Genomic DNA, 22016 nt, shown 5'->3' with positions numbered 1-22016 from the left:
ACTTGATGAATTTTTATAAGAACCTTTAATTAATGACAGATTGGCTGGCATTTAAGACTGGTTACTTGAGGTTTGTTACCTTGAATTACTGACAAATTGACATTTATGACAGTAGATGACTTACTAACTTTTGCTGATGGCTTATTTTTAAGTGAGAACGCACCGCCACTTATTTAACTATTTAATTGAAATGCATTAGACTTACCTATTTAGAAAGGCAATCTAAAAGGGTGACTTTTTTCCCAAAAAATACCTTTTTTTTTTGACAAGAAGAAAGTATGAAAGGTTTTGAATTAATTCATTTCAGATTGATTTATACAAGTAACTTAAACTCACTTATAAATACATAGAAAATAGCAGATTAAACTGAAACACCGATGTATGAAATATTGAGTCAACATAATAAAAATAAACTACTGCGACTACAATTTGGAATCATTTTGAGTCTTATAACACAAAAAACAACGTGCTCTACTGTTTTTAAAAAAAATCGAATGAACTCTTATTGAAAAGAGGGATAATTTTTTTTACTCACTTAAAAGTTAAAAAGTTAAAACACCCCTCGCTTTAGAAGTAATGATGGAAAAGTGAGATATTTACTTCTTACATAATAGAAGTAGCAAAACACTTGAACACTGAATATTTTTTAAAGATGAAATAAGATGACGGAAAATATTCACAGTTTCATCAGATTACTGAGACACCAATCTGTCCTCTTTAGGACATAAGGCCACAATGAGCTCCCTTAAAGTTATTATTACATTATTGTTATTGTATTTTGCCATTAATTAGTGACTGCAGGACCAACAACTTCAGCTAACAAATATCTTTAACATTACACATTTATCCCCTTTCTGTTGCTAATTTTTATATTAAGAAATTCAACCTCACGAAAAAATCATGTGAGCACCGTTACACACTGAGTTAATTTATCAGCATATGACATTTTCCTAATATTTGTGGTGCTTTGTAATGCTGATGTTTCACATCATAGAAATATTCATTCATGCAGTTAACACTTTTTCCAAATTACCCAATAATATCCAATTCCCACTATAAATCCAAACATTCAAGTTGCCCATATTTGTCCTTTTTAATATACTTATATATAAATACATACATTTGTATAAGTCATTCTTGATTTTGGCTTCAACCTGTGATTCAGCACAAACAAGCAAGCTGGTGGAGGCACGGAAAGGATGCAGGTAGAAGAAACAACCCACAAGATTCATATAACGCCAGATGTCATTTAGAGGATGAGAATGCTAAAAATAAGTGGGAGAACAATGACAGTTTGCAGGATGTTAACACCACCCCTTAATGTCCCCAGCAGCTTCTGATGTAGCCATAAACTTGTGAGGGAAAGCAGTCTCCATGCTTGACAAGAAAAAATATAACTGTACCTATTATATCCATGAATAAATTACAGTCTGGACTGCAGGATCCATTCCTGACAGTACACAGTATTTCATGTTGGATTACAGAGAATGCCAGTATTCAACATGAAAATAACACTTAAATTAAGCATAAATGCTTTTAGATCTCTTTAAACATTTTCTTTGTTGAATACTACAACTAACAGAATTCAAATCATAACTAAACTTGAGATTTTGAAGGAAAAATAATGGAAATTAAATAGATTACAAGAATACATTTAAGTAATCTAGTTAATTACATTACATTAACAAGTGAAAACCCACAATTTTGCAATACATTTGAAAAGTAATTCTCACAAAATTGCAATGATCAACACTGACATGTTTGCAGCAGTTTCTATGGCCAGTTTTACATCATTGTCAGCAGGTTGCACAGGATACAAATAAGGGATCAATGCTCAAGACAGGTCAAGCTCTGCACATCACTACACAGCCAAGCCGAATGGTACAACACTGCTAGGTACTCTCATTGGCACCACTCATTGGCACACATTTCTTAACCTTATGTTTAAATGCTCTGTTTCAGACATTTGTCATGCTTGCCCAGTTGCATACGGTTTGCTGCTAATGCAACAAACACACTTTGTCCCCACAACACAAGTGGGTGGCCACCATTTTTTTTCCTTACAGGGTGACCTTTTCATAGTGAGCCCACTCCAGATACAAAATGAGGTCTTATATCCACTGAAGCAATGCACCACACTGTCATACTGACCTCCACAGGTTATTCAGTCTAGAAGATTGAGGAAGATTGTACTCCAGTCCACATGATTACAAGTTGCGGAGACAGTATCAGCAGATCAGTGACAAAGAAGACACAAATAAAAACTTGATATCACATTGAAAAAAAGAAAAAAAAAACAATATAAAAGAAGTGGCTGCTGCTGAATTCGTCTCAGAAGCAGAAGCAACAGTGGCGTTGAATGCAGCTGTAGAATTAGAGTTTAAGGCAATACTGGTAAGCACCACACCACCATTTGGGGTAAGATGTCCTGTTCAGTACAGGAGGGCGGAGGAGGATTTTCACTTGTCCTGCATTTTTTCCAGAATTGGCACAATCATGTCAAATTTAGGCCTCTTTGCTGGGTCTTCGTTCATGCATATCTTCATGAGCTTGCAAATGTGGGGTGAAATGCCAGGAGGGATAGTGGGCCTCAAACCCTCCAAGGCAACCTGAAAACCAAAACAGACGGACGTTTGGTACTATAGTCCAGATTTTCCTGAATGCATTAAAGCTATGAGTAATAGTTGATTTTGCCTGCAAGTGTTTGCTACTCAGTTGGTAATCTAATGAGCTAATGATACTGTAGCTCTGCTAACCTTCATGCCAATTTCCATGTTGGACAGGTCAGCGTACGGCACTTCTCTGGTCACCAACTCCCACAGCAGGATAGCGAAGCTCCACATGTCTGCTGACCGGCGGTTGATCTCCTCTGGCTTCTTCTGCAGGGCTGGAAAGAGCAAAAAGTGTGAGCAAACACACTGAACTACACAAGATTCAGCAACTATTGGGCTAAAATGCAGAATTTCTATATTCATGTAGTTTACTACTTCAGTACATTTAACTCCACTAGGCAAACTGTTTTTGTACATAGGTTGCAATGCTAGCATTATTTGAACAAATATGTGTAGTCAAATATTCATACATTGATTGTACCTTATGTAGGACGCAATGAACCATAAGCCATACCATACACTTTTTGGAGTGCTGTAGGCGATATGTAGCAGTATGGAAACTGAATGTCAGGGATGGGGATAAAGTGAAGGACTTTACATTGTTATGATGTAGTTCATTTCATAATAATAGACAGCAGGTAACGTAATGTCACCTTGAATACATTTACTGAGGCTTACTTTCACTGTATAAATCACAGTTAATTATATGAATTAGATCAAAATTATATTAATGAATTTTAAAACACAATTAAGTGAAAATATTATCTTGTGATGGAGGCAAAATGAGAAAGAAAACAATAATCAGAAACCCCTCTAATGCATGATTGTGTAAAGTGAAACTTGAGCTGTCAGACACAGGTGCTTGAGAAATCCCTCTGTACAAAATCTGATGTGCTTTGTTTTGTTAACTTTGTTAACAAAACTGCATATTAAAAAAATCCTATAATGTATTCAAAATCATTGACTCTGAAGGAGAAACATGATTATATTGTCTCTGCAACACCAGTGATTGACAGACTTTTGTCTTTGTATCAAAATTAAATCTCAAGCTCCTTTTCCCACAAGACTATTATTTCCATCTCTTACAATAAGTGACAAAAGTAGTCATTCCTACGTACATCATGACTGACATGTAGCTTTTTCTGTTTCAATATACATTATATTCAAGGTGAAAGTTACTTAGAAATGAAACACTTCACTTCTTTAACGCTCACTGCTCTTTCCATCTCTTCTATTACAGAGCTTAAATGTTACAAAGACGTTCTTGCTGAAGATTTAAAGATTTGCTATAATTCACATTAGCCAAACCGGTATATTTGTGCCTTATCAACAGCAACACTCTCTATGCTAACTAACAACTATAATGTGTAATGAGCCTCGGTAAAAAATCTACTACAATTCTCCTGTATCAGACACAGTCACCACCATCATGCCTCAACTTAAAACCTTTTCTGTGGGTTGTTGGTACTGTTTGCATCACTGCTGCAGATGTTCCCTGGTTATTTTCACAATCTGTAATCAGTTAATGTTTCCAACTTCGTCTGATTTCACTGTATCTCACGGGGAAATCAGCTGCAGATTACATTTAGTTCTGGGACAGCGTAGAGCTCCCTGCATCCATCATTCGCACTCGAGCTTGAGTGGCTCCAGCTGTCACTTTGGATCTGTGCTGTGTGAATGATGCCTACCCTCAGGGGCTACCCATGCGGGTGAGTACATCCTGCCAGGACACTGGAAGGAGAACTTGACGTCTGACATGCTGATTCTGGCTGTCATATCTTCATCTATCTGTGGAAACAAGGACAGGAGACTGAGATGACACTTTAAAGTGTAACGAACATTATATATGACCACTGGATACAGTTATGATCCTGAAAGCAATGCTGAAACATTTCTTACCATGACACTCTTGCTGTTGAGATAGTGGCGAGCGATCATGGGTTCAAGTGTGTGTAGGAAGGCCATTCCACAAGCAATGTCCAGAGCGAACTTCACCGCCTGTGTCTGGTCCACCACGAAGTCTGACAGCAGGGTGAGTGACAAATCATAACATTTACTTTGACCACATAACAGATTGACAGTGAAATTGCTACTGTACGAAAAGTGATGGCAACATAATGACAAATGTGTAAATGCAATAAGTCACAAATCCCTGCAAACCACCAACAACGGTGACAAGTACAGACTTTGTGACCAGAGTAAAAGTACTCACTGGTGCCTTCATGCAGCACGTTGTAGAGGGAGCCGTAAGGCATCCAGTGTGTGATGATGATAGGGTGAGGGGCGGGAGGAGACTGACATGCTCCCAACATGGGTAGGACATTCGGGTGGGAAAATATCCTGGGATATAGCCCGAGGGAGGGAAGGACAGGGGAGAGAGACAGACAGACAGACAGACAAAAAGAGGCAAACCCACAAAAGGATTTGACATCAACAGATGGCTCGTGTGAGATGCAACACCCCCAAACAGAAATAATATATAATGTTTGGTTCAACACAATGCAAACAGACAAATGTGTGACCACAACAGCACAGAACATAGAGGCTGAAAAATCAGGATTAAGTAATAACCTGAGTTTGGGATACTCCTCATTGAAGTCTCGGCTTTTCCTCGTGGTCCAGTCGCGAACTTTTAACACCTTAACAACAATTTCATTTCCTTGCCAGCGTCCCTGCCACAGCTACAGATGAGAAATGTTGAAAAAGTGAATGCCCTTCAACTGATCATCAGCAGCTTTACAATGAGATGAAAAAGTGCAAACAAGAGTATAAAGTACCTCTCCAGACTGGTTCTCGTTTATTTTGGCCAGGAGAGAGAGCTGTTTGTAGTCAATGCCTGCCTGTTTGTTCAAAGTGCCATTGCCTAAAAACACAAGGTTGAGACAAACTTAAGGGACAAATTAAAGCTCAGACAAAAGCCGCATTATTCATGTGAAATTTAGCACAACACAGGCAGTGGAAACTTCAAACACCACATTAAGATCGGCTGGGAAACCAGCACGGAACATTTTTCCCTTTCGTCCCGCCGACTAAACCAACTGATGGAAACCGGTCAGCTAATAAATTGCTTTATGCGTTTGTGGGACTCACGGGGTCGAGTCCTGGTGGTGCCTTTCCAGAATGTGTCCTTGAAGGGAATTTTAGTTAAGTTCTGTCCCATTTTCTCTGCTTTGTCTGTGTGGTGGAGGGACAGATTATAATGAGAAGACTGTTCATAAAGACAATCAAAAATGCATTTGAATCTGTTGGAATGAGGTAAGTGGCAATGGGGGGGTCGGGATACCTCTGAGGAGTTCACGCAGATGAGGTTTGGCTTTGTCCATAGGAGTTTCCCCATATTTGTTGCAGATGCTCACCTGAGCCCCATTAGTCACAAGGTCCTAAGAAAAAGGACAGATTGGTGTCAGCAGCATTTTAAGAGTTGATGATGAACTACACATAAAAAGATAAGTGAAGTCTCAGCTTTAACACCACCAGGAGGCGCACTAACCTCAGCCACTTGGTCTTGGCCCCAGAAGCAGGCGTAATGCAGTGGTGTGTTCCCATGCTCATTGGCTGCATTAGTGTCTGCTTTGCACTGGATCAGCTAAAAGTGAAGCAGAAACAAAGGATTATATGCAAAACAAGGCTGGTCAGATCTTGCTTGGGCTGTATACAGAGATGAATGTTAATGCTGCCAAAAAAAATCATGGAGGTTTGCCTTGCCTGGGGACACATACCAGAGGTATTGAGACATACCTAACATTAAACTCAATAGCTGCCTGGCAGCAATCCTAAATCAGACACCCTGTAGCAGAAGCCTCACAATATGGCAAACACTTTGATAGAAGATGTCCTTGTGTTTTTTCAGGGATTAAAGTTAATGCCTTTAAACAAATACAATAATCTGGCAGGTTGCAAGGCCTTGGTATCTGAGTGGTTACAGCACATACCATATGGTTGCACGTGACATTTTATTTTTGATATGACAGAGACAGGTCAGGAGGCAGACAGGAAACAACTGTCGCCTGTTCACACCCCTCTCTCTCCCAGTATCCTGTCTGCCACTTTACCAGTCTCTATCATATTAAAAAAAATGTTATTTTAATTCATTTCATGCTTTTTTAAATCAGCCAGTTCTGCTGTTTTACAAAACCTTATACAAACATTTCACGGCCACATGGAGCTCCACACACTGCACTGCAGTTTGCATCTCCAAAAGTAAACCAGTGCATAACAAAGCTTTTAAACAGGACATACAGTTTACCAGTGTGATGTATCTTAAAAGGCTGAGGTAGAATTCTGCAAGGGAGTTTTGTGCTGCATAGGAGCTTGTGCAGACACACTCTATGCATGAATGAATTCCTGTATGTCTGCTAGCACTGCAGCTACTGATCCCCTGATTAAATGGTTTAAACTCATTCTGGTGAATAAAATTGGCTGGAAAATGTCTATCAGCTATTGATTCAGTCTGGAGATTACATATTTGCCCCGTTGTCTCACCTCTTTAGGGTATCCATGAAAAATAAGCAGATGGCAAAATTGACTGTCTCTAAAATAAAGAATTAATGAACATATCTTAAGCAAAATCTTTCACATCATAAACTGCTTGTTCTAAACTGTACCTGTAACTGTAGTAGTAAGCAGGTTTTATAATCATAGTTGCAGCCATTGAAACATTACATTTTCCCTTGACACTGAAAAATTGTTCTCCCTCCAGTTTAAAATTGCTGATGGCAGAAATGCAAGAACAGACAAGACCTTTGTTTTCATAATTGCTGTTCAGATGACAACATTTCAAGTTTCATAATATCCTGCGTTTATGAAGCAAACTTAAGGAGGCACATCATCATTTTGCCCAGTGAGATTTGTGTGTGCAAAGGAGACAGTTTCACATGTCTGCCTCCAGTTTTTGACTTGATTTCAATGGACAACTAGTTTAATGTTTGGTACAAGATTGACTCTGACAAATAGACAACACAAAGCAAGATAGAGTCACGTTCTAATAACCGAGGTCATTCATATTTTGATAATCATTAGAAAAAGTTTTACAGGATGATCAAAGAAAACATGAAGGAACACTGTGCATGCCCCAGCATTTACATGAGCTCTACCTTTCCCACGATGTCACGATGTCCATGGCTGGCGGCCAGGTGCAGAGGCGTGTCGTCTCCGCGGTTCATGACATTAATGCGGGCCCCTCTCATGATGAGCATGTCCACCACGCTGGAGCGGCCCTCCCTGCATGCCCAGTGGAGAGGGCTGAAGCCGTGGTCGTCTCTACAGTGAGAGAGGAGTGTTCATATTTACCACAGGTTTCACAAAAACCTTCAGCATAGCAAGGACTGAGAGGAACTGCAGGGCAGGCAGGAACAGCGTATGACCTGAGGGAGAAAAAAGTTTACCGTCTAATTCAATCAGCTCCTTCATACTTCTAATGTTATCTCCTATTAATAAGGGTATACTAAATAATAGAAACATCTCTCAGGATGCAGATGCAACTAAATTCAACAGCACTGCAAACCACAGCTGCCAAAATGATCCTGAAGTTGTATCAGCACGTCTCCAAAACTGAATATTACAACCTTCATTACAGTTGAATTTACTGCAGGATTATGAGACTGCATTGGTTTTAATTAGCGTATTTAGCTGAAATGATGGCATTAAGTTGCTTTAGGCTATTTAGTATAATGAGGAGTTTGTACATTTGTACTTCTGTCATCTTCCTCTATTAAAACAAAGTTGAGGCAACTCAGACTGTGACAACAGCTAATCGGCCTCTGGCGGTCATCATTCCTCTTTGTCTCTGCGACACTGGCAGCGACACATGTAGGACAGTGGCCTTGATTACATGGCAGAGTGACTGATGGTTTACCTCCTCAGAGCAAAAGAGATAAAAGACTGACAGATTAAGACGCAGTAAGGGCTGAGTGACAGAGTCCATAAGGAAAAAAAACTGTAGGCTGAGCATTTGCTGCAGTCCTTATAAGGTCCATGGAGACTCCAGCTGCTGTGTGTGATTGTGTCATTCTTCATGTCCTCTCCACCTGGTTGTGGTCACCTCCTCCTCTCATACACTCTCCTCCCTCATGTGAGTCCCTCCACTCTCTCGCCCTCTTATTCAAATCCATCCTCTTCCTCCCAGTGCCACTAGCTGGACTGTATTGATGGCATATTCCACTTTCCATACGCTTTCCATTTCCATGTGAGCTTTACTGTTTGTGCCGAGACACAGCACAATCCTCCAGATAATTAAGTTATGCACTTGCTCTGAAATTATGAGTGGGCTGACAGCATAATAATGTGATCTGAGAACTGAGGGTGTATTATGAAGGAATTTGAACTCTCTGCCTGCCACACATCCTGCATAGCTCTGTTGAAAACAGCATCAAAAGCCCCACAGAGACCCTCAGTCCCACAACACACATCTATCTGTGCATCTGGGTGACCCGCTGCAGTCACACCAGATCTGCTCTGTGTGCAATTTCCTCTCAGACCAAAAAGGCCAAATCCTACAAGCTAATTAGCCCAAGTTCATGAGACAAACTCCCCACAGACTGACCTATGTGATTTTATTAGTTTTCTGTGTTAAGCTTGAGTCTGTTCAGGCGAGAAAGTAGAGTTATGAAGTTTAATGGCTGTATCCTTTAAAAGCAACAGTGCACACATTAATAAATGAATGAATTACCATCCTGCTTATCTGTATGATCTTAGATTCACTACGTGCAAAAACCTAGAGCTGAAATAATTAGTTGATTCATCGCCACAAAATTTATCTGAAACTATTCTGATAGTTGATTCATCGTTTTAGTCAAATCAATCAAACGCTCCTGTCATCCTCTGGTTCAAGCTTCTCCAAAGTGAGGATCTGCTGCTCTTCTGTGTTTGATATCAATGTTAACTGATTATCTTTAAGTTTTTGTACATGTTTTGAGACATCACCATTCACAATCTGACATTTAATAGATCGATTGATCAACTGAGAAAACAACTTGCACATAAATCAATGATAAAAATGATCATCAGTTGCAGCCCAACAAAAAAGAGACTAAATTTAAAGATACTCTGAAGCTGGTAAATTTGTTCTGGGGATGCAGAATATGATATTTCAGATGTGTTCAGTTGTGTGCCCATGTGCAACAGTCCAACCTCAAAGGACACAATAAAATGATGACGTTATAAACTATATAATCTATCTACTGAATGAATGAATCCACTATGAACAGAAAATGAGAATCAAAGCTAAACTTGTCAACTCATTTTAAAGATTTAGCTTGATTCATTTAGTTTAGTTTATATCTTGAGAAATTATTTAATACTTTTTAATCTCACAATGTATAATGACAAAATTCAATTCAATTAAAAAATGTAATTGTACATTTTTTCTAATGTCACTCAGCCCGAATTGTTAATTGATCATTTATTATAAACTCAAGAAACTGCTGCAAATGTACCACTTAGTGTTGGGCCGACGCAAAAAAGTTTCAAACTGGACCGGACCGGCAAAACCAGAGACCGACCCAACCCTAGCACTACTTACACATTGAGTGAGGCCCGGGCCTCCAGTTTCTGTGTGTGTATTTCTATTCAGGGCCCCTTTTTTTCATAGGCAAGATTTTCCCTGTAAGCTAGCTTCATCCCCACAACCCCAAGGCACTTGAGTGCCAGGGTTTTCTCCTGCTCACCCCCTCCACACTGGCTGCGGTAATTTATTTCAGGCACTTCCACCTGCCAACAGTGCTCAGTTTGGCAGACGGAAAAGCCCCAGGAAGAGCCCCTGTCTGCACCCTGTATGTCTCTGCCACGACATCCCCACCAAGTCATATAACGAGACTCGGATGAGTGAAAAACAAACTCATAGAAACATCTAAACGAGAAGAACAGAAGAAGTTTCCCAACACTGTATGTGTCTGTAGGACTGTCACTTCTGCAGCCATGTTTTCACACTGGAGAAAGAAACCTTTGCATGTTTTTTTCCCCCCTTTTTCTGTCACCTCATGAAAAGTTAACGAAACATTTTTTCACAATCATCTACACCACTGCCTGCCAGAGTCGGAGGTTATATATAAAATCAGTACTCACACTGTGAAAAACAAGGAGCCTCAAACTGTTATTCACACATGTACAGGGCTTCTTTTGGATGTACATTTTGATGAGGCTTAATACAGACGGCCATCTGTATTAAGGCCAAAGAAAACACAAAAGCACTGAACTCAGTTTTCTGTTTGAGACCAAACACAATACAAATGGGGCCTTGTGAAGAACAGGGGTCTGCACAGGGCCTCATAACCCTTAAATTTGTAATAAACACTATTTTCATACAACTAGGGCAGCAACAAACAATTATTTTCATTGTCAATTATGCTAATATGCGAACTATTTTCTCAATTCATCGTTTTTTCTATAAATATTGAGAATAGAATCACAGTTTCATAAAGCCAAAGTTGACATCTGTTTTAGACTTTTGTCTAAAACAAACGTTTGACAGTCGTTTGACAGTCTAAAACTCAAAGATTCTATATTATCTACGAAAAAGCAGTTAGTCTACACATTTTAGAGACTGGAATTTAAACGATTGCTCAATTGTTAACATTGATTGGCCGACTGACCACTACAGATGTGAAATTCTTAGCTGATCAATCATTCATCAGGAGATTAGCAATTAGCAAGCAAAAGCAACTGCATTGTTTGATTCATTGTTTTATTCCTTCGTACAATCAAAAATACCAAAGACCGTCTTTAAGTGAATCTCTCAAATGTGAGAATTTGCTGCTTTTTTTTGTGATATGTGATCGTAAACTGAAAAGATTTGGTTTTGGCTTGTTGTTCAGACAAAACAGAGTTCAATTCTCTGTATCTCTCTCTGTATAGATATCACCTGAAAAGGATAATGGACATTTTTGACTATTAGCTGACATTTTACAGGCAAAATGATTATTGATGACTTGGGAAAATGATCAAAAGAATAATTGTAAATCAGAATAACTGTCATTTGCAGCCCTAGACTAATCGATTGTTGAAGCTTTACACGCAGCTCAATACCAAAAAATGTTCAAAACCATTGTGCTAATTTTCAACTATAACTAACACGAAGCATCAAGCAGCAGAGCAGCAGTGTAACACATGCTCAGAGAAGACCAGAGATGATGAGTATATTGTAAACATCTAGGAGGATTTGTTTTAAACTTTGTAATTAGCTCTTCTGAACTTGGAGGAAATGTTTAGGGGAAATGAGTGGAGCTATCTAATACCACTGGGAGACGAATACCGGAAACTCACATGTGGAGGAGGGGGAGGTGAAGGGCTCTCCCAGGGCTTACTGTGCATTTCAGTATTTGGCCACACACACACATATATATATACACACAGAGACACACACACATACACACAAAGATTCTCTGTGTTGTCACACATAACTCTTCCAGTCCTGCCCCACTACAATAATCTCCTCCCCCTCTCTCTTGGTATTTTGTAGGTGGTAGATGGCTCCCTTGAGGTCTGCGTGTTATTCCTTGTAAGGAGATTTAGCATTCCACTACTACTCTTAGTCTGGGCGTTACATCAGTGTAAACACACCATCACTGAGGAGTACAGAAAACATACTTTGATAGGTCGAGATACAGTGGCTTTAATGAAATATAGGCCAGGTCTGCAGAGAAATGAAAAGGCAAGAATAAGCGTGTTTCACCCACTGACGGAGACATATCATCTGGAAAAGGGAACTTCACATGCAATCAACTAATGGACGTGTCACATGTAGGGCTGCACACATCCACCCTGGCTGGATGCAATCATACAGTCTTACAGCCATGGGAAAATATAAAATAAATAAAAGGAAACCAAGAGCAAGCAGAAGGTCCAGAGAGAACAAATGTCTTAAATTTCTGCTCAGATGGATAATCCTAACAGGGAAAAACCACAAAAGTACTACCAAAAAAAGATTAATTAGCATCTTGCCTGTGCTGACTTATTTATATAATTTCTTGCATGTCAATATTGTAACCAAAAAAAAAAAGAAATACACAAAAGTGATTGAATAACAAGAATTTACACCTCCCAGATAAAATTAAAATGTGCCTACAAACATCTCTGTGCCTCAGAAGGCAACATTGTAATTTCATGTTTTTATATCCTGTCTCATTATTAATCACATTATTATTCGGATGTTATCAAGAGTCATGCCTCTTAAACAAAACCATGAATTATTTTCTCACCATTATTACAGGTGAAATTACACGGTTACTTGTTGACAAATTACTTTGCAACAGTAATTACAGAAAAAGAGGCTTTGAAGTTTCCAGACAACTACTGGTTTCTGTAAAACTTCAAAAACTTGACGACAATGTTCTTTGCAAATGAGTCACTGTCGGACACAATCCAGCGAGTTATTAATGTGCTCTGTCTTCTTACCATAAATGTACTAAATTTAAGAAAAAGGACAAAAAGAGAGCAGCCCCTGGGTACACAATCCTCATAATTAAATGGAATCATTTATTCTGTCTTTGCTTGCTCTGAAAACAAACACCGGCAGTCTAAATCTAGAACAGAAAGGTCAAAAAGAGAAGCTTCCCGTACGGCCATCACCACTTCACTACTGCCAAGTTCTTCTTTAAGGTGTCAGCTGAGGATACAGAAGCAGCTCAGGACTGACTGATGATCTGTAACTATCAGACAGATATTCTGTCTAATAATCATGTGAAATCTTACAGAAGCTCGTAGTTCATCCAGTCTTTTTAAAATTTCTGTAAGGCCTAAATGTAACTGCAGCAACAACTGCAAGTGTGTCTAATTCTGCTACCACAGCAGGTTTCCTGTCCAACACTGCGCTTTTGAATTATTCTGCTGGCCTTCTGGACATAAACATGTGCCCACACGGAAATGGGTTCAATCACAGGCCACGATCCCGCTAGGGAATGAAAAGGCGGGCTTTCAGCCTGCACCGGACGCTGGGCCTGAGAATGCAACATTTTAAATAAGACACTGCAGTGTACGTGATATTTCCTTCAGATTCTGATCCATGTTATCTAGCATCACAAATTCATGTTGTGGCAAGTCCAATGCAGATTAAGTAAGATTGTGCAAAAGGAATCATTGGCTGAAAAATGAAGACACAGGAGAGACAGCCCCCTGTGAGCTACTCTAAAAATACAAAGATAGTGTCTGTGTAACGCTCTGAAAGCTTCAGCTTTAAAAAGAAAACACGCGAATTGGACCATACTGACTAATGGCAACAAAAATTATTAATTTTCACACCTTTACCCAGGCTAATTAAAACAAATCTTTAATGACAACTAGAGCATGTTGGTAATAAGTTACCAGTCATGCTTAGGTGTGTATGCTATTTTGACATGGCATTCAACAGTTTAGTAGAGTTAATTTTTACTTCCATTTCATAAGCAATATGTGAATTCTGGATGACATCCTCCAGATGAGAACGAACAAATAAATGAACCTTGGCTCACCCTTGATTGAGATCATTCTCTGTATTGTCCAACCATAAGCGAACTGCCACTGCGTTGCCTTCCCGGCACTGCGTAAAGATATCATCCATTTTGGCTGCTGAATTCTTCTTCTCTTAAGGTGCACCCGCGGGAGTCGACGCAGAACTAAACTGGAACCGATGAGAGAGGCGACCCGAGGGGTTCAGCAGGGTCCTGGCCAGCATCAGTTCCTCATTTGGGACAATGAGGTATGCAATCAGAGAGTCTCAGCAGCGCTCACGCGACGCCTGAAAAATGGGACAGAAAAGTGGGAGGTTCCTCTCTTTAACACATTTTTCTATTCCAGACAGGTAAATCCTCTTTCAGACGATTCTGCTGTACAAACCTAAAACAGAAGAAAGCCAAGCACCCAAGAAAGCGAGTGCTGAGTAATCTTACCCACCTTAGTAATACTGGGTGGGTTTGCAGTTTACAGCATTGTGACTCACAACACTCGGCCATGAATAGCATCCTGTTAAGCAGGGTAGATAAATATCTTATCCGGTGTCATGCTAAATGTTATACTTGCTTAATATTTTTAAATTTGCAATCAAATTATTTTTTTTATTACTCAATTATCGTTAACTATTTTGATAATCTATCAATAGCTTAAGTCATTTATCAAGCAAAAATGTCACAAATTATCTGTTTATATCTTCTCAATTCTGATGAGTTAATGCTGGTCTCTGTCTTATGTGTGACTAAACTGAAAATCTTTGGGTTTTGACCATTTACCAGACAAAACAAGCAATATGAAGATGTCACCTTGAGCTTTCTTGGATTCTGACATTTAACAGGTCAAATGATTAATCGAGGAAATAATGAGCAGATGAACTGATAATGTAAATAATCGTTATCTCCAGGTCTAATTTGACTGTTAAGATGTAAAACAACACCATCACATCAGCAAAGACCTGCGATCACAATTTTGACTTTTGCTTGCTATCACCATAAATGAAGGAACACATTTCCAACTCCATGTCTGAATAAGCCAAGCACTCAAATTGAAAGATGAATGGTAGATGATAACACAACCATGGCTGCAGTTCAACTCCACATTTTAAGTTTAAATTAAATCGGAGTTGACTTTGTGATTTGGGGGATTTGCTCATGTAGTTCACATAAACACAGCAACAATCTGGTGTCACTGTAATGACTTCACCGTTAACAATTCACTGCCTTCACAGCAGTGCGGCTAGCTGCGGTGCTATCTGGCTAACGCGTGAGAATAGCTCTTTTAAGTTGAGTTAGCTAGCTGGTTATCCGTTCAGCTCCGGGCAGTACCGACGCGTTCTGTCACTGCGCTCGATTAAACTGAAAGTGACTCGGTTAGCTCCACACATTAGTTAGCATCCTGTGCTTGACAAAATCAGACGGTTTGGCTAATAAGCTAACCAACTACCCCACCGCCGCGGTCCGTCTCCGTTTCTCTCATTTGACGCTGACTTGATTTAGATACTAATAAAACATATTTGGTGGTTTAAACAGGTCAAAGTGACATTACATTTGGCTACAAACTTACCAGGTATAACGGCCTGTTGCGGTGTAATGCAGTTACAGAGACGGAGTTATTAGCAGCGTTTTGATGTCCCTTGTAGATTGAATGTGCGACGTCCACACCCTCACCGCCGCCGTACGTACGTGGTAGCGTTCTGTAGGAAGACAGCGTCCCGCCCCCTACAGGCGGTACACAGAACTGCAGGAAGTCAAAATATTCACTGCCTCAGGTGATGTCTTTTTAAAGTGTCAGCACAGGCCAGGTTACAGTTATTATGTGCATGTCCTAACACAGTTTATGTGGTATTATGGTAGTATGTACTAACATATGATATGATGGTTACTATTTTTAATTGTAAAATGAGTCTGTACAAATATAAAGCTGTCTCCTTAGGCCAGTTGATGGAGGAAATGTTATGATCCTGTTCAAAAATACTTGATTAGGAGTAAAAGTCATGCATTGAATCGTTTCACTGTCATATATTATTTCATTAAAGTAAACTTGTTCATGCATAAGTGTAAAAGTAGAATTTTACTGTTGTAGTTGGTTGAGATGGAGATATATTTTGTATTAGACTGCAGCTGCTTATTATTTTCACAATGGATGCTGATGATGCTTTTGAATAGTCGACTGATTAGATTTATTAATGGTTTTATGTAGTATAATGAGTTGCAGTGTTTGTTTTATTCATATATTTGTTCACACAAGTTCTGAATGCTTGAGAAATTATATTTGTGATCCTGAAAAATTGAGTAATAAGTGTTTTATTTTAATTTTATTCATAATTCATCTCAAAAGGTAGTGGATAAACATGTCAGACAACTTCAGAATTTAATGGTCAGGCTTCTGCTAATGATAATCAAACTACAACTAACATTACTATTATTGTTGTTGTTGTTGTTATTGTTGTTGTTGTTAGTATTAGTATTAGTATTATCATAGATACAAATTGTTGATTTTAATACATATCTGTGGATTCTGAAAACATTGCGACGAAAGACTTCATGTCCCATAAATCTCTGCGGTTCTGCGTCATCCACCTGCGCCTGTAGTTGTGTTTTGCTTCCTTCACGCACATGAGACAAACCAACGTGGCTCCTGCCTTTGACAAGAAACTTCTGCAGCTATTTAAATGTAATTACATGTTCATTAAATAAAACATATTAATAAAAACAAAGAAAGAAGCAGTTTGACAAGTGAATCAGCTCGTTTTGCCGCCTCAGAGACGAACCGGCCGCTCAGTAAGTGCATTAGCAGCGTTAGCGCACCGATCGAGTAGAAGAGAAGCTGCAGGGTGGTCCTCGTCTGCAGCGAAGGTGTGTTTGCTCCTTACTGTCCTCAGGAAACATGTTTAAAGAGGATGAAGACTGGAATGACGACCAGGACGCTCGAGTCCTGAGCAAAACCGTCCTCAAAAACACCCAGAAGGCGAAGAGCAGCACAAATGTCAAGGTAAAATAAAAGATTACCAGAAACTGACCGTATGTCCAGATCATTTATAATAATATATGGTACATGGCTTTATTCGGAGGTGGAGAGTAATTTAATCAAGTACTGTACTTAAGTGCTTTTTGAAGCGCTTGCCAACTTTTATGCTACTGTCTACCTCTGCTGCATTTGAGAGATAAACAGTGTACTTTTCAATTAGCAGCATTTATTTAAGAGCTACAGTTAGTAGTTATTTTTCAAATTAGGATTTAACATACAAAACTCATCATCAGTATATATAATATTAAGCTATTAAGCTACCAGAAATCTGATAATGGCTGCAACCACAAAAGGCCAGAGGATAGACAGCAATTTAACAGCCAATTTATAGTTTGTTTTTTTGTTTTATTTTTTGTCCTGTTCTGATAGATGAAAATGGACAAAAGGACAAGCAAAAATTGACACATACAGTACGAGTGTGGACATGCACCCACACACACGATAGCACATACAAAGATGTTTCTTTGCTAAGCAAATGACCACAAATGTTGCATTAAAGCAAAACTTCCTTTTTCTTTTTAAGTAAAGATGGAGTCAAAAACACTAAAAACTCATAAGTGCATTTTGTAGCACCATTACATAAGATTTTCTGCAGTTACACAGAAAAAGTGACACCATCTCAGTGTTCTTCACTGTCTTCTGCACATCTTGCTGCAGTATTTATTGTCCAGCGCAACATTATGCTGCACCTTTCATTTAAAAGGTTAATTATGTCTCTGATCAGTCGAAGGTTGTTGGAAAGAAGAGCCTGCTGCGGACCCTGCAGACACTGGGATCAGTACCAGACTGGAGGAGCGATGACCATCAGCAGGACAGCGACAGTGAGACAGAAGTGGCTCCACCACAAAGCAAGAGAAAGAAGAAAAGAAGGAAAAGGCAAAAGCAAGCAGAGGCAACAGAAGAACAGCAAGAGAACGGCGACTTAGATCAGATGGCTAAGGAGGAGAAACGTCCAGCAAAAAAGATGAAGAAAGACACATTTGGTGAGTAATTAACTGGTTACAGGCTTGAATTTCATTTACATTTTAGAGTGTTAATAAGTATTTAACAGATTCAGAAACAGAGCAATTTTGATCTTCAGGCGATTTATAATCTCAAAGTGAGGTAATATTTTAAATGTTTTCTTTCCCCCTGAAGGCACCCCGAAGGTAAAAACCACATCTGAGAGCGAGACAAAGCGTAAAAAAATGATAAAATCTCCAAAGGTGAACGTAAGCCAACCAGAGAACACAGTGCGACTGAGCAGACAACAGTGGAAAAACAAAATGAAGAACAAGAGGAAATGTAAAAATAAATACACACAAAATAAGCCTGAGGGGGAAGTTAATAAAGCGGAACCTGCAGAGAAACACAAACCATATAAAGAAGTCAGAACAGAGTCGTATAGCAGCAACAGTGAAAAAATCAGTAAGACCCCAGTGAAGGGGAAGGAAAAGGAACATAAACCACAGAAAAGGGAAAAGACTGAAGAGGGCACTGACATATCCTGTCCAACAGGACCAGAAAAGCAGATTGAAAAGGAGAATAAAACAGAGGGTGGCAAAGGGGCCACACAGTCTTCTGCTGATGCATCAAAACAGAAAGCAGAGGAACCTAAAGAGATCACAGACGATCAGCAGCAGTTACCCGTGAAAAGACCGAAACCTGAGCTGAGCAGAGAGCAGAGTCTGAAAAGAGAGCGGCTCCAGAAAATGCTCCGCAGCCGGGAAACGGACCGGCTGGAGGCTCCCGCGGAGACGAAAGACGAGCCGGCGGCACCAGAAGTGGAAGAGGTGAAACGGGACCGCTCCGCCTCCCTCAGGTCCCGCATGGAGCACCGCCTGGAGTCGGCTCGTTTTCGCTACATCAACGAAGTTTTGTACAGCACGTCCAGCGGCGACGCGAAGCGCATGTTCAAGCAGGATCCACAGGCCTTCTGGATCTACCACAGAGGGTACACGGCGCAGGTCCAGAGGTGGCCCGCCAATCCAGTGGATGACATCATCTCTTTCATTCGGCAAAGGTGAGACATTATAGTTGTCACAAAAGTTTTGTCTTATGATGGAGTTGTGATCTAATACACTTCATCAAATCATATTTCCTGTCCATGTTTGTGTGCTCTCTTAGGCAGAGCTGCAACGAGTAGTCAAGCAGAAGAAAATTAATCACCAGCTGTTTTGCTAATCTATTGATCGTTTTGGTCATTTTTTGAGCAAAACTGTCAAACATTTGCTGTTCCAGCTTCTTAAGTGTAAGGATTCGCTGCTTGTCTTTGTCACTTATGATATTAAATGAAAAATTTGGGTTTTGGCCTGTTGGTTGGACAAAAGAAGCAATCTGAAGACGTCACTTTGATCTGTGGGAAATTACGGTGAGCAACTAATCGAGTAATCGATAATGAAAACAATCGTTATCCTCTTCAAAGCTGCATACAGAACAGAAAGAAAAGCAGCACTTTACAAGCCGATCGAGGCAAAGACAGAAGATTCTGTATCATGTCTCAACACCTTTTGTACAGAAAGTAACTCATGTGAGTATTGTATTGATTAGCATAGTATAACAAAATGCACTGTTACATCCCTGTGAGTTTAACGCACACGTTTACTGTCAGCCTGTTCTCCAGCCATTCACAGGGTCACGTCTTTACGCCTCTGAATGAGTAAACTGTCCTTTAGCCTACTCGGATGAGAGGCGAAACGTCTTCCAAGACAACCGACAAGTCCAGTTGCGAACGACTGAAGGCCCTGAAGCTGTCCTTTAGGATAATTACTCGTAATTGTGCTGTGGGTCTAAACATTACTCTGCTTTTGTCAGCGAGGAGTAACGCAGGAGGATGATGATGCTGCACTTTGGGTGTTTCAATGATGCTTCAGCTTTGGCTGCTGGGAGCAGATGCTGCTGTTAATGTCAGCGTTGGCCCCGTGCAGATCATAGCTTAGATTTCAGTTAAAGGTGAGCTGTTCCTTTCAGTTTAATATCCTGTGATTAACACACATTGTGTCATTTATTCCAGACCGTCCTCCCTCGTGGTTGCAGACTTTGGTTGCGGTGACTGTAAAATAGCGCGCAGCGTGAAGAACAAAGTGCACAGCTTCGACCTGGCAGCAGCCTGCGAGCTCGTGACAGTCTGCGACATGGCCAACGTGAGCGTGTTTTTCCTTATGCTGATCCATGTGCAGTCTGTGTGAGTGTGAGGAAATAAAAAAACCCACATTTTCTTATTGCAGGTGCCGCTTCGTGATGCCTCTGTGGACATCGCGGTGTTCTGCCTTTCTCTCATGGGAACCAACCTGGCAGATTTCCTAACAGAGGCCAATCGTGTGTTAAAGATGGGGTAAAACATGTAATATTGATTAAGTGACTGCACTGCTTCTGTATATATAATATATGTCTGTATAACTGTTTTGTGTTATTATTGCAGGGGTGTGCTTAAAATAGCCGAAGTGGCGAGTAGATTCGAGAACGTTCGGAGCTTCGTCACTGCACTGGCAAGTCTGGGATTCAAGATGGTGTCAAAGGTGAGACAACAAACAGGATGACGCCAGTGACCATGTTTATCTGGAGAGAAAAATACTCTCTTTTTCGCCCACTCACCCTTTTTAAAATCTTAACAAAGTTAGGGCGCGCATTGTCTCAGCTGTCATGCTTCAATGATGAGAGTCCAGACGAAGGTGAAGTAAATGGTGCATGTGAACATCCTGTATTCCAATCTCATTTAATGCACAAAAACATACAATACTATGTATTGTCAGTACAGGTATCACAATCTCTCTTACTGTTATAAGAAGTCAGTTTAGAGGGAGCTCATAGCTGACAGCTGCATCTTTCATAATTGATAGCGTGTGACTGTGGGCAGGAAACCTCAGGTCGGAAACAATATGCAGGAAATAGTTTTTTTGTGGGCTACAAAGAGACTTGGTTAAATATATTAAAGGTAGATGAGCAGCTCAGTCTGAATAAGAGTTTAACCACATGCCGCAATAACGTTGGCCTGAACACGATACATCTGCCCAGTGACTGATTGCATGTAATTTGCTACTTTCTCCAGGACACAGAGAAGACTCATTTCTACTCCTTTGAATTAGTGAAGACGGCAGATGCTCCAGAAAATGTGAAGAAATTTGGACTGCAGCTGAGGCCTTGTGTCTACAAGAAAAGATGAATTTATGAGGAAGGACTTTGTTGGTGTTTGTGGTATCTTCCAGCTTGGGTCTACTGCTTTTCCAAGCAGTAGTTGTACATTTTTATCTAAATATATTGTTTTTGGTTGCTGCATTTTGAAGCCTCTGTAACCTTTTTTTTAAATCACAGCTTTGATTTGACTTATTGAGCCGTACATGTTTTTTCGTGTAAAACAGGGCTCTGTGATATGCATCAATATGCATCAATATGCATCAATATCCAATATATGCATCAATATCCAAGTAAAGCGTCCTTCTGTTGTCTCTGGGTTAAGATGATCCGTGAATGATGAAAACCTACATACATACATTATATACAGGCCACCACTTTTTTTTAAAGAAAACAAGTTAAGCAAATGGTCAGATTCTCCTTTTACAAAAAAATGTAAAAAGTGTAAAACAGAATATATGTTTTAAGAATGAGTCTTGTGACTGTATGATACAGAGCATTTCTTTACACTAAAAGTAATTAATTACTCAAATGAACTTTAAGAGTAAACAGATCTTGGAGGGATTTTGATTGAGACGTAAAGGGCCGTGACTGAAACCTGAGTCACTCAGTTGTGTGTATACTGGTTTGCCACAAGAGGGTGCAGCAGCACCACAACCTAATGTACGTGATAAGCTGAAGATGAATATGTGCATCTGGATCTATACTGTGTGAGAATTTATTTATAGAACTGCTCCTTTTGTCACAGCAGATGGTCCTTCACTAATTTAGTCAACCAAAGACATCACAAGGGCAGATGGTGTGGAGCTAAAGTCACAGCCAAGTCTGTCATTCATCTGTACTAATGTC

General features: G+C 39.8%; 2 protein-coding genes across 2 annotated transcripts; one reads left to right on the top strand and one right to left on the bottom strand.

The window, feature by feature from the left end:
* Window positions 1–1078: 1078 nt before the first annotated feature.
* LOC121608983 (integrin-linked protein kinase) lies at window positions 1079–15704 on the bottom strand. The gene is made up of 13 exons (XM_041940465.1): window positions 15594–15704; window positions 14054–14319; window positions 7706–7871; window positions 6103–6198; window positions 5896–5992; window positions 5703–5786; window positions 5390–5475; window positions 5184–5293; window positions 4825–4952; window positions 4512–4633; window positions 4301–4400; window positions 2757–2887; window positions 1079–2609 (listed from the first exon to the last, which is right to left on the bottom strand). The coding sequence occupies exons 2-13, from the start codon at window positions 14140–14142 to the stop codon at window positions 2460–2462; spliced, it is 1359 nt and encodes a 452-aa protein (XP_041796399.1). The 5' UTR covers window positions 14143–14319; window positions 15594–15704; the 3' UTR covers window positions 1079–2459.
* A 937-nt stretch (window positions 15705–16641) lies between these two features.
* rrp8 (ribosomal RNA processing 8) lies at window positions 16642–21851 on the top strand. Its single transcript, XM_041941215.1, has 7 exons — window positions 16642–17021; window positions 17782–18040; window positions 18195–19059; window positions 20050–20179; window positions 20264–20370; window positions 20458–20554; window positions 21085–21851. Exons 1-7 carry the CDS (start codon window positions 16917–16919, stop codon window positions 21196–21198), a joined length of 1677 nt encoding a protein of 558 aa, XP_041797149.1. The 5' UTR covers window positions 16642–16916; the 3' UTR covers window positions 21199–21851.
* The last annotated feature ends 165 nt before the right edge of the window (window positions 21852–22016 follow it).

Source organism: Chelmon rostratus, chromosome 7, assembly GCF_017976325.1.
Source record: "Chelmon rostratus isolate fCheRos1 chromosome 7, fCheRos1.pri, whole genome shotgun sequence".
In the NCBI taxonomy this organism is placed as follows: Eukaryota; Metazoa; Chordata; class Actinopteri; order Chaetodontiformes; family Chaetodontidae; genus Chelmon; species Chelmon rostratus.
The sequence above is the reverse complement of the archived record's forward strand: the minus strand, read 5'-3'. Positions and strand labels throughout refer to the sequence as shown.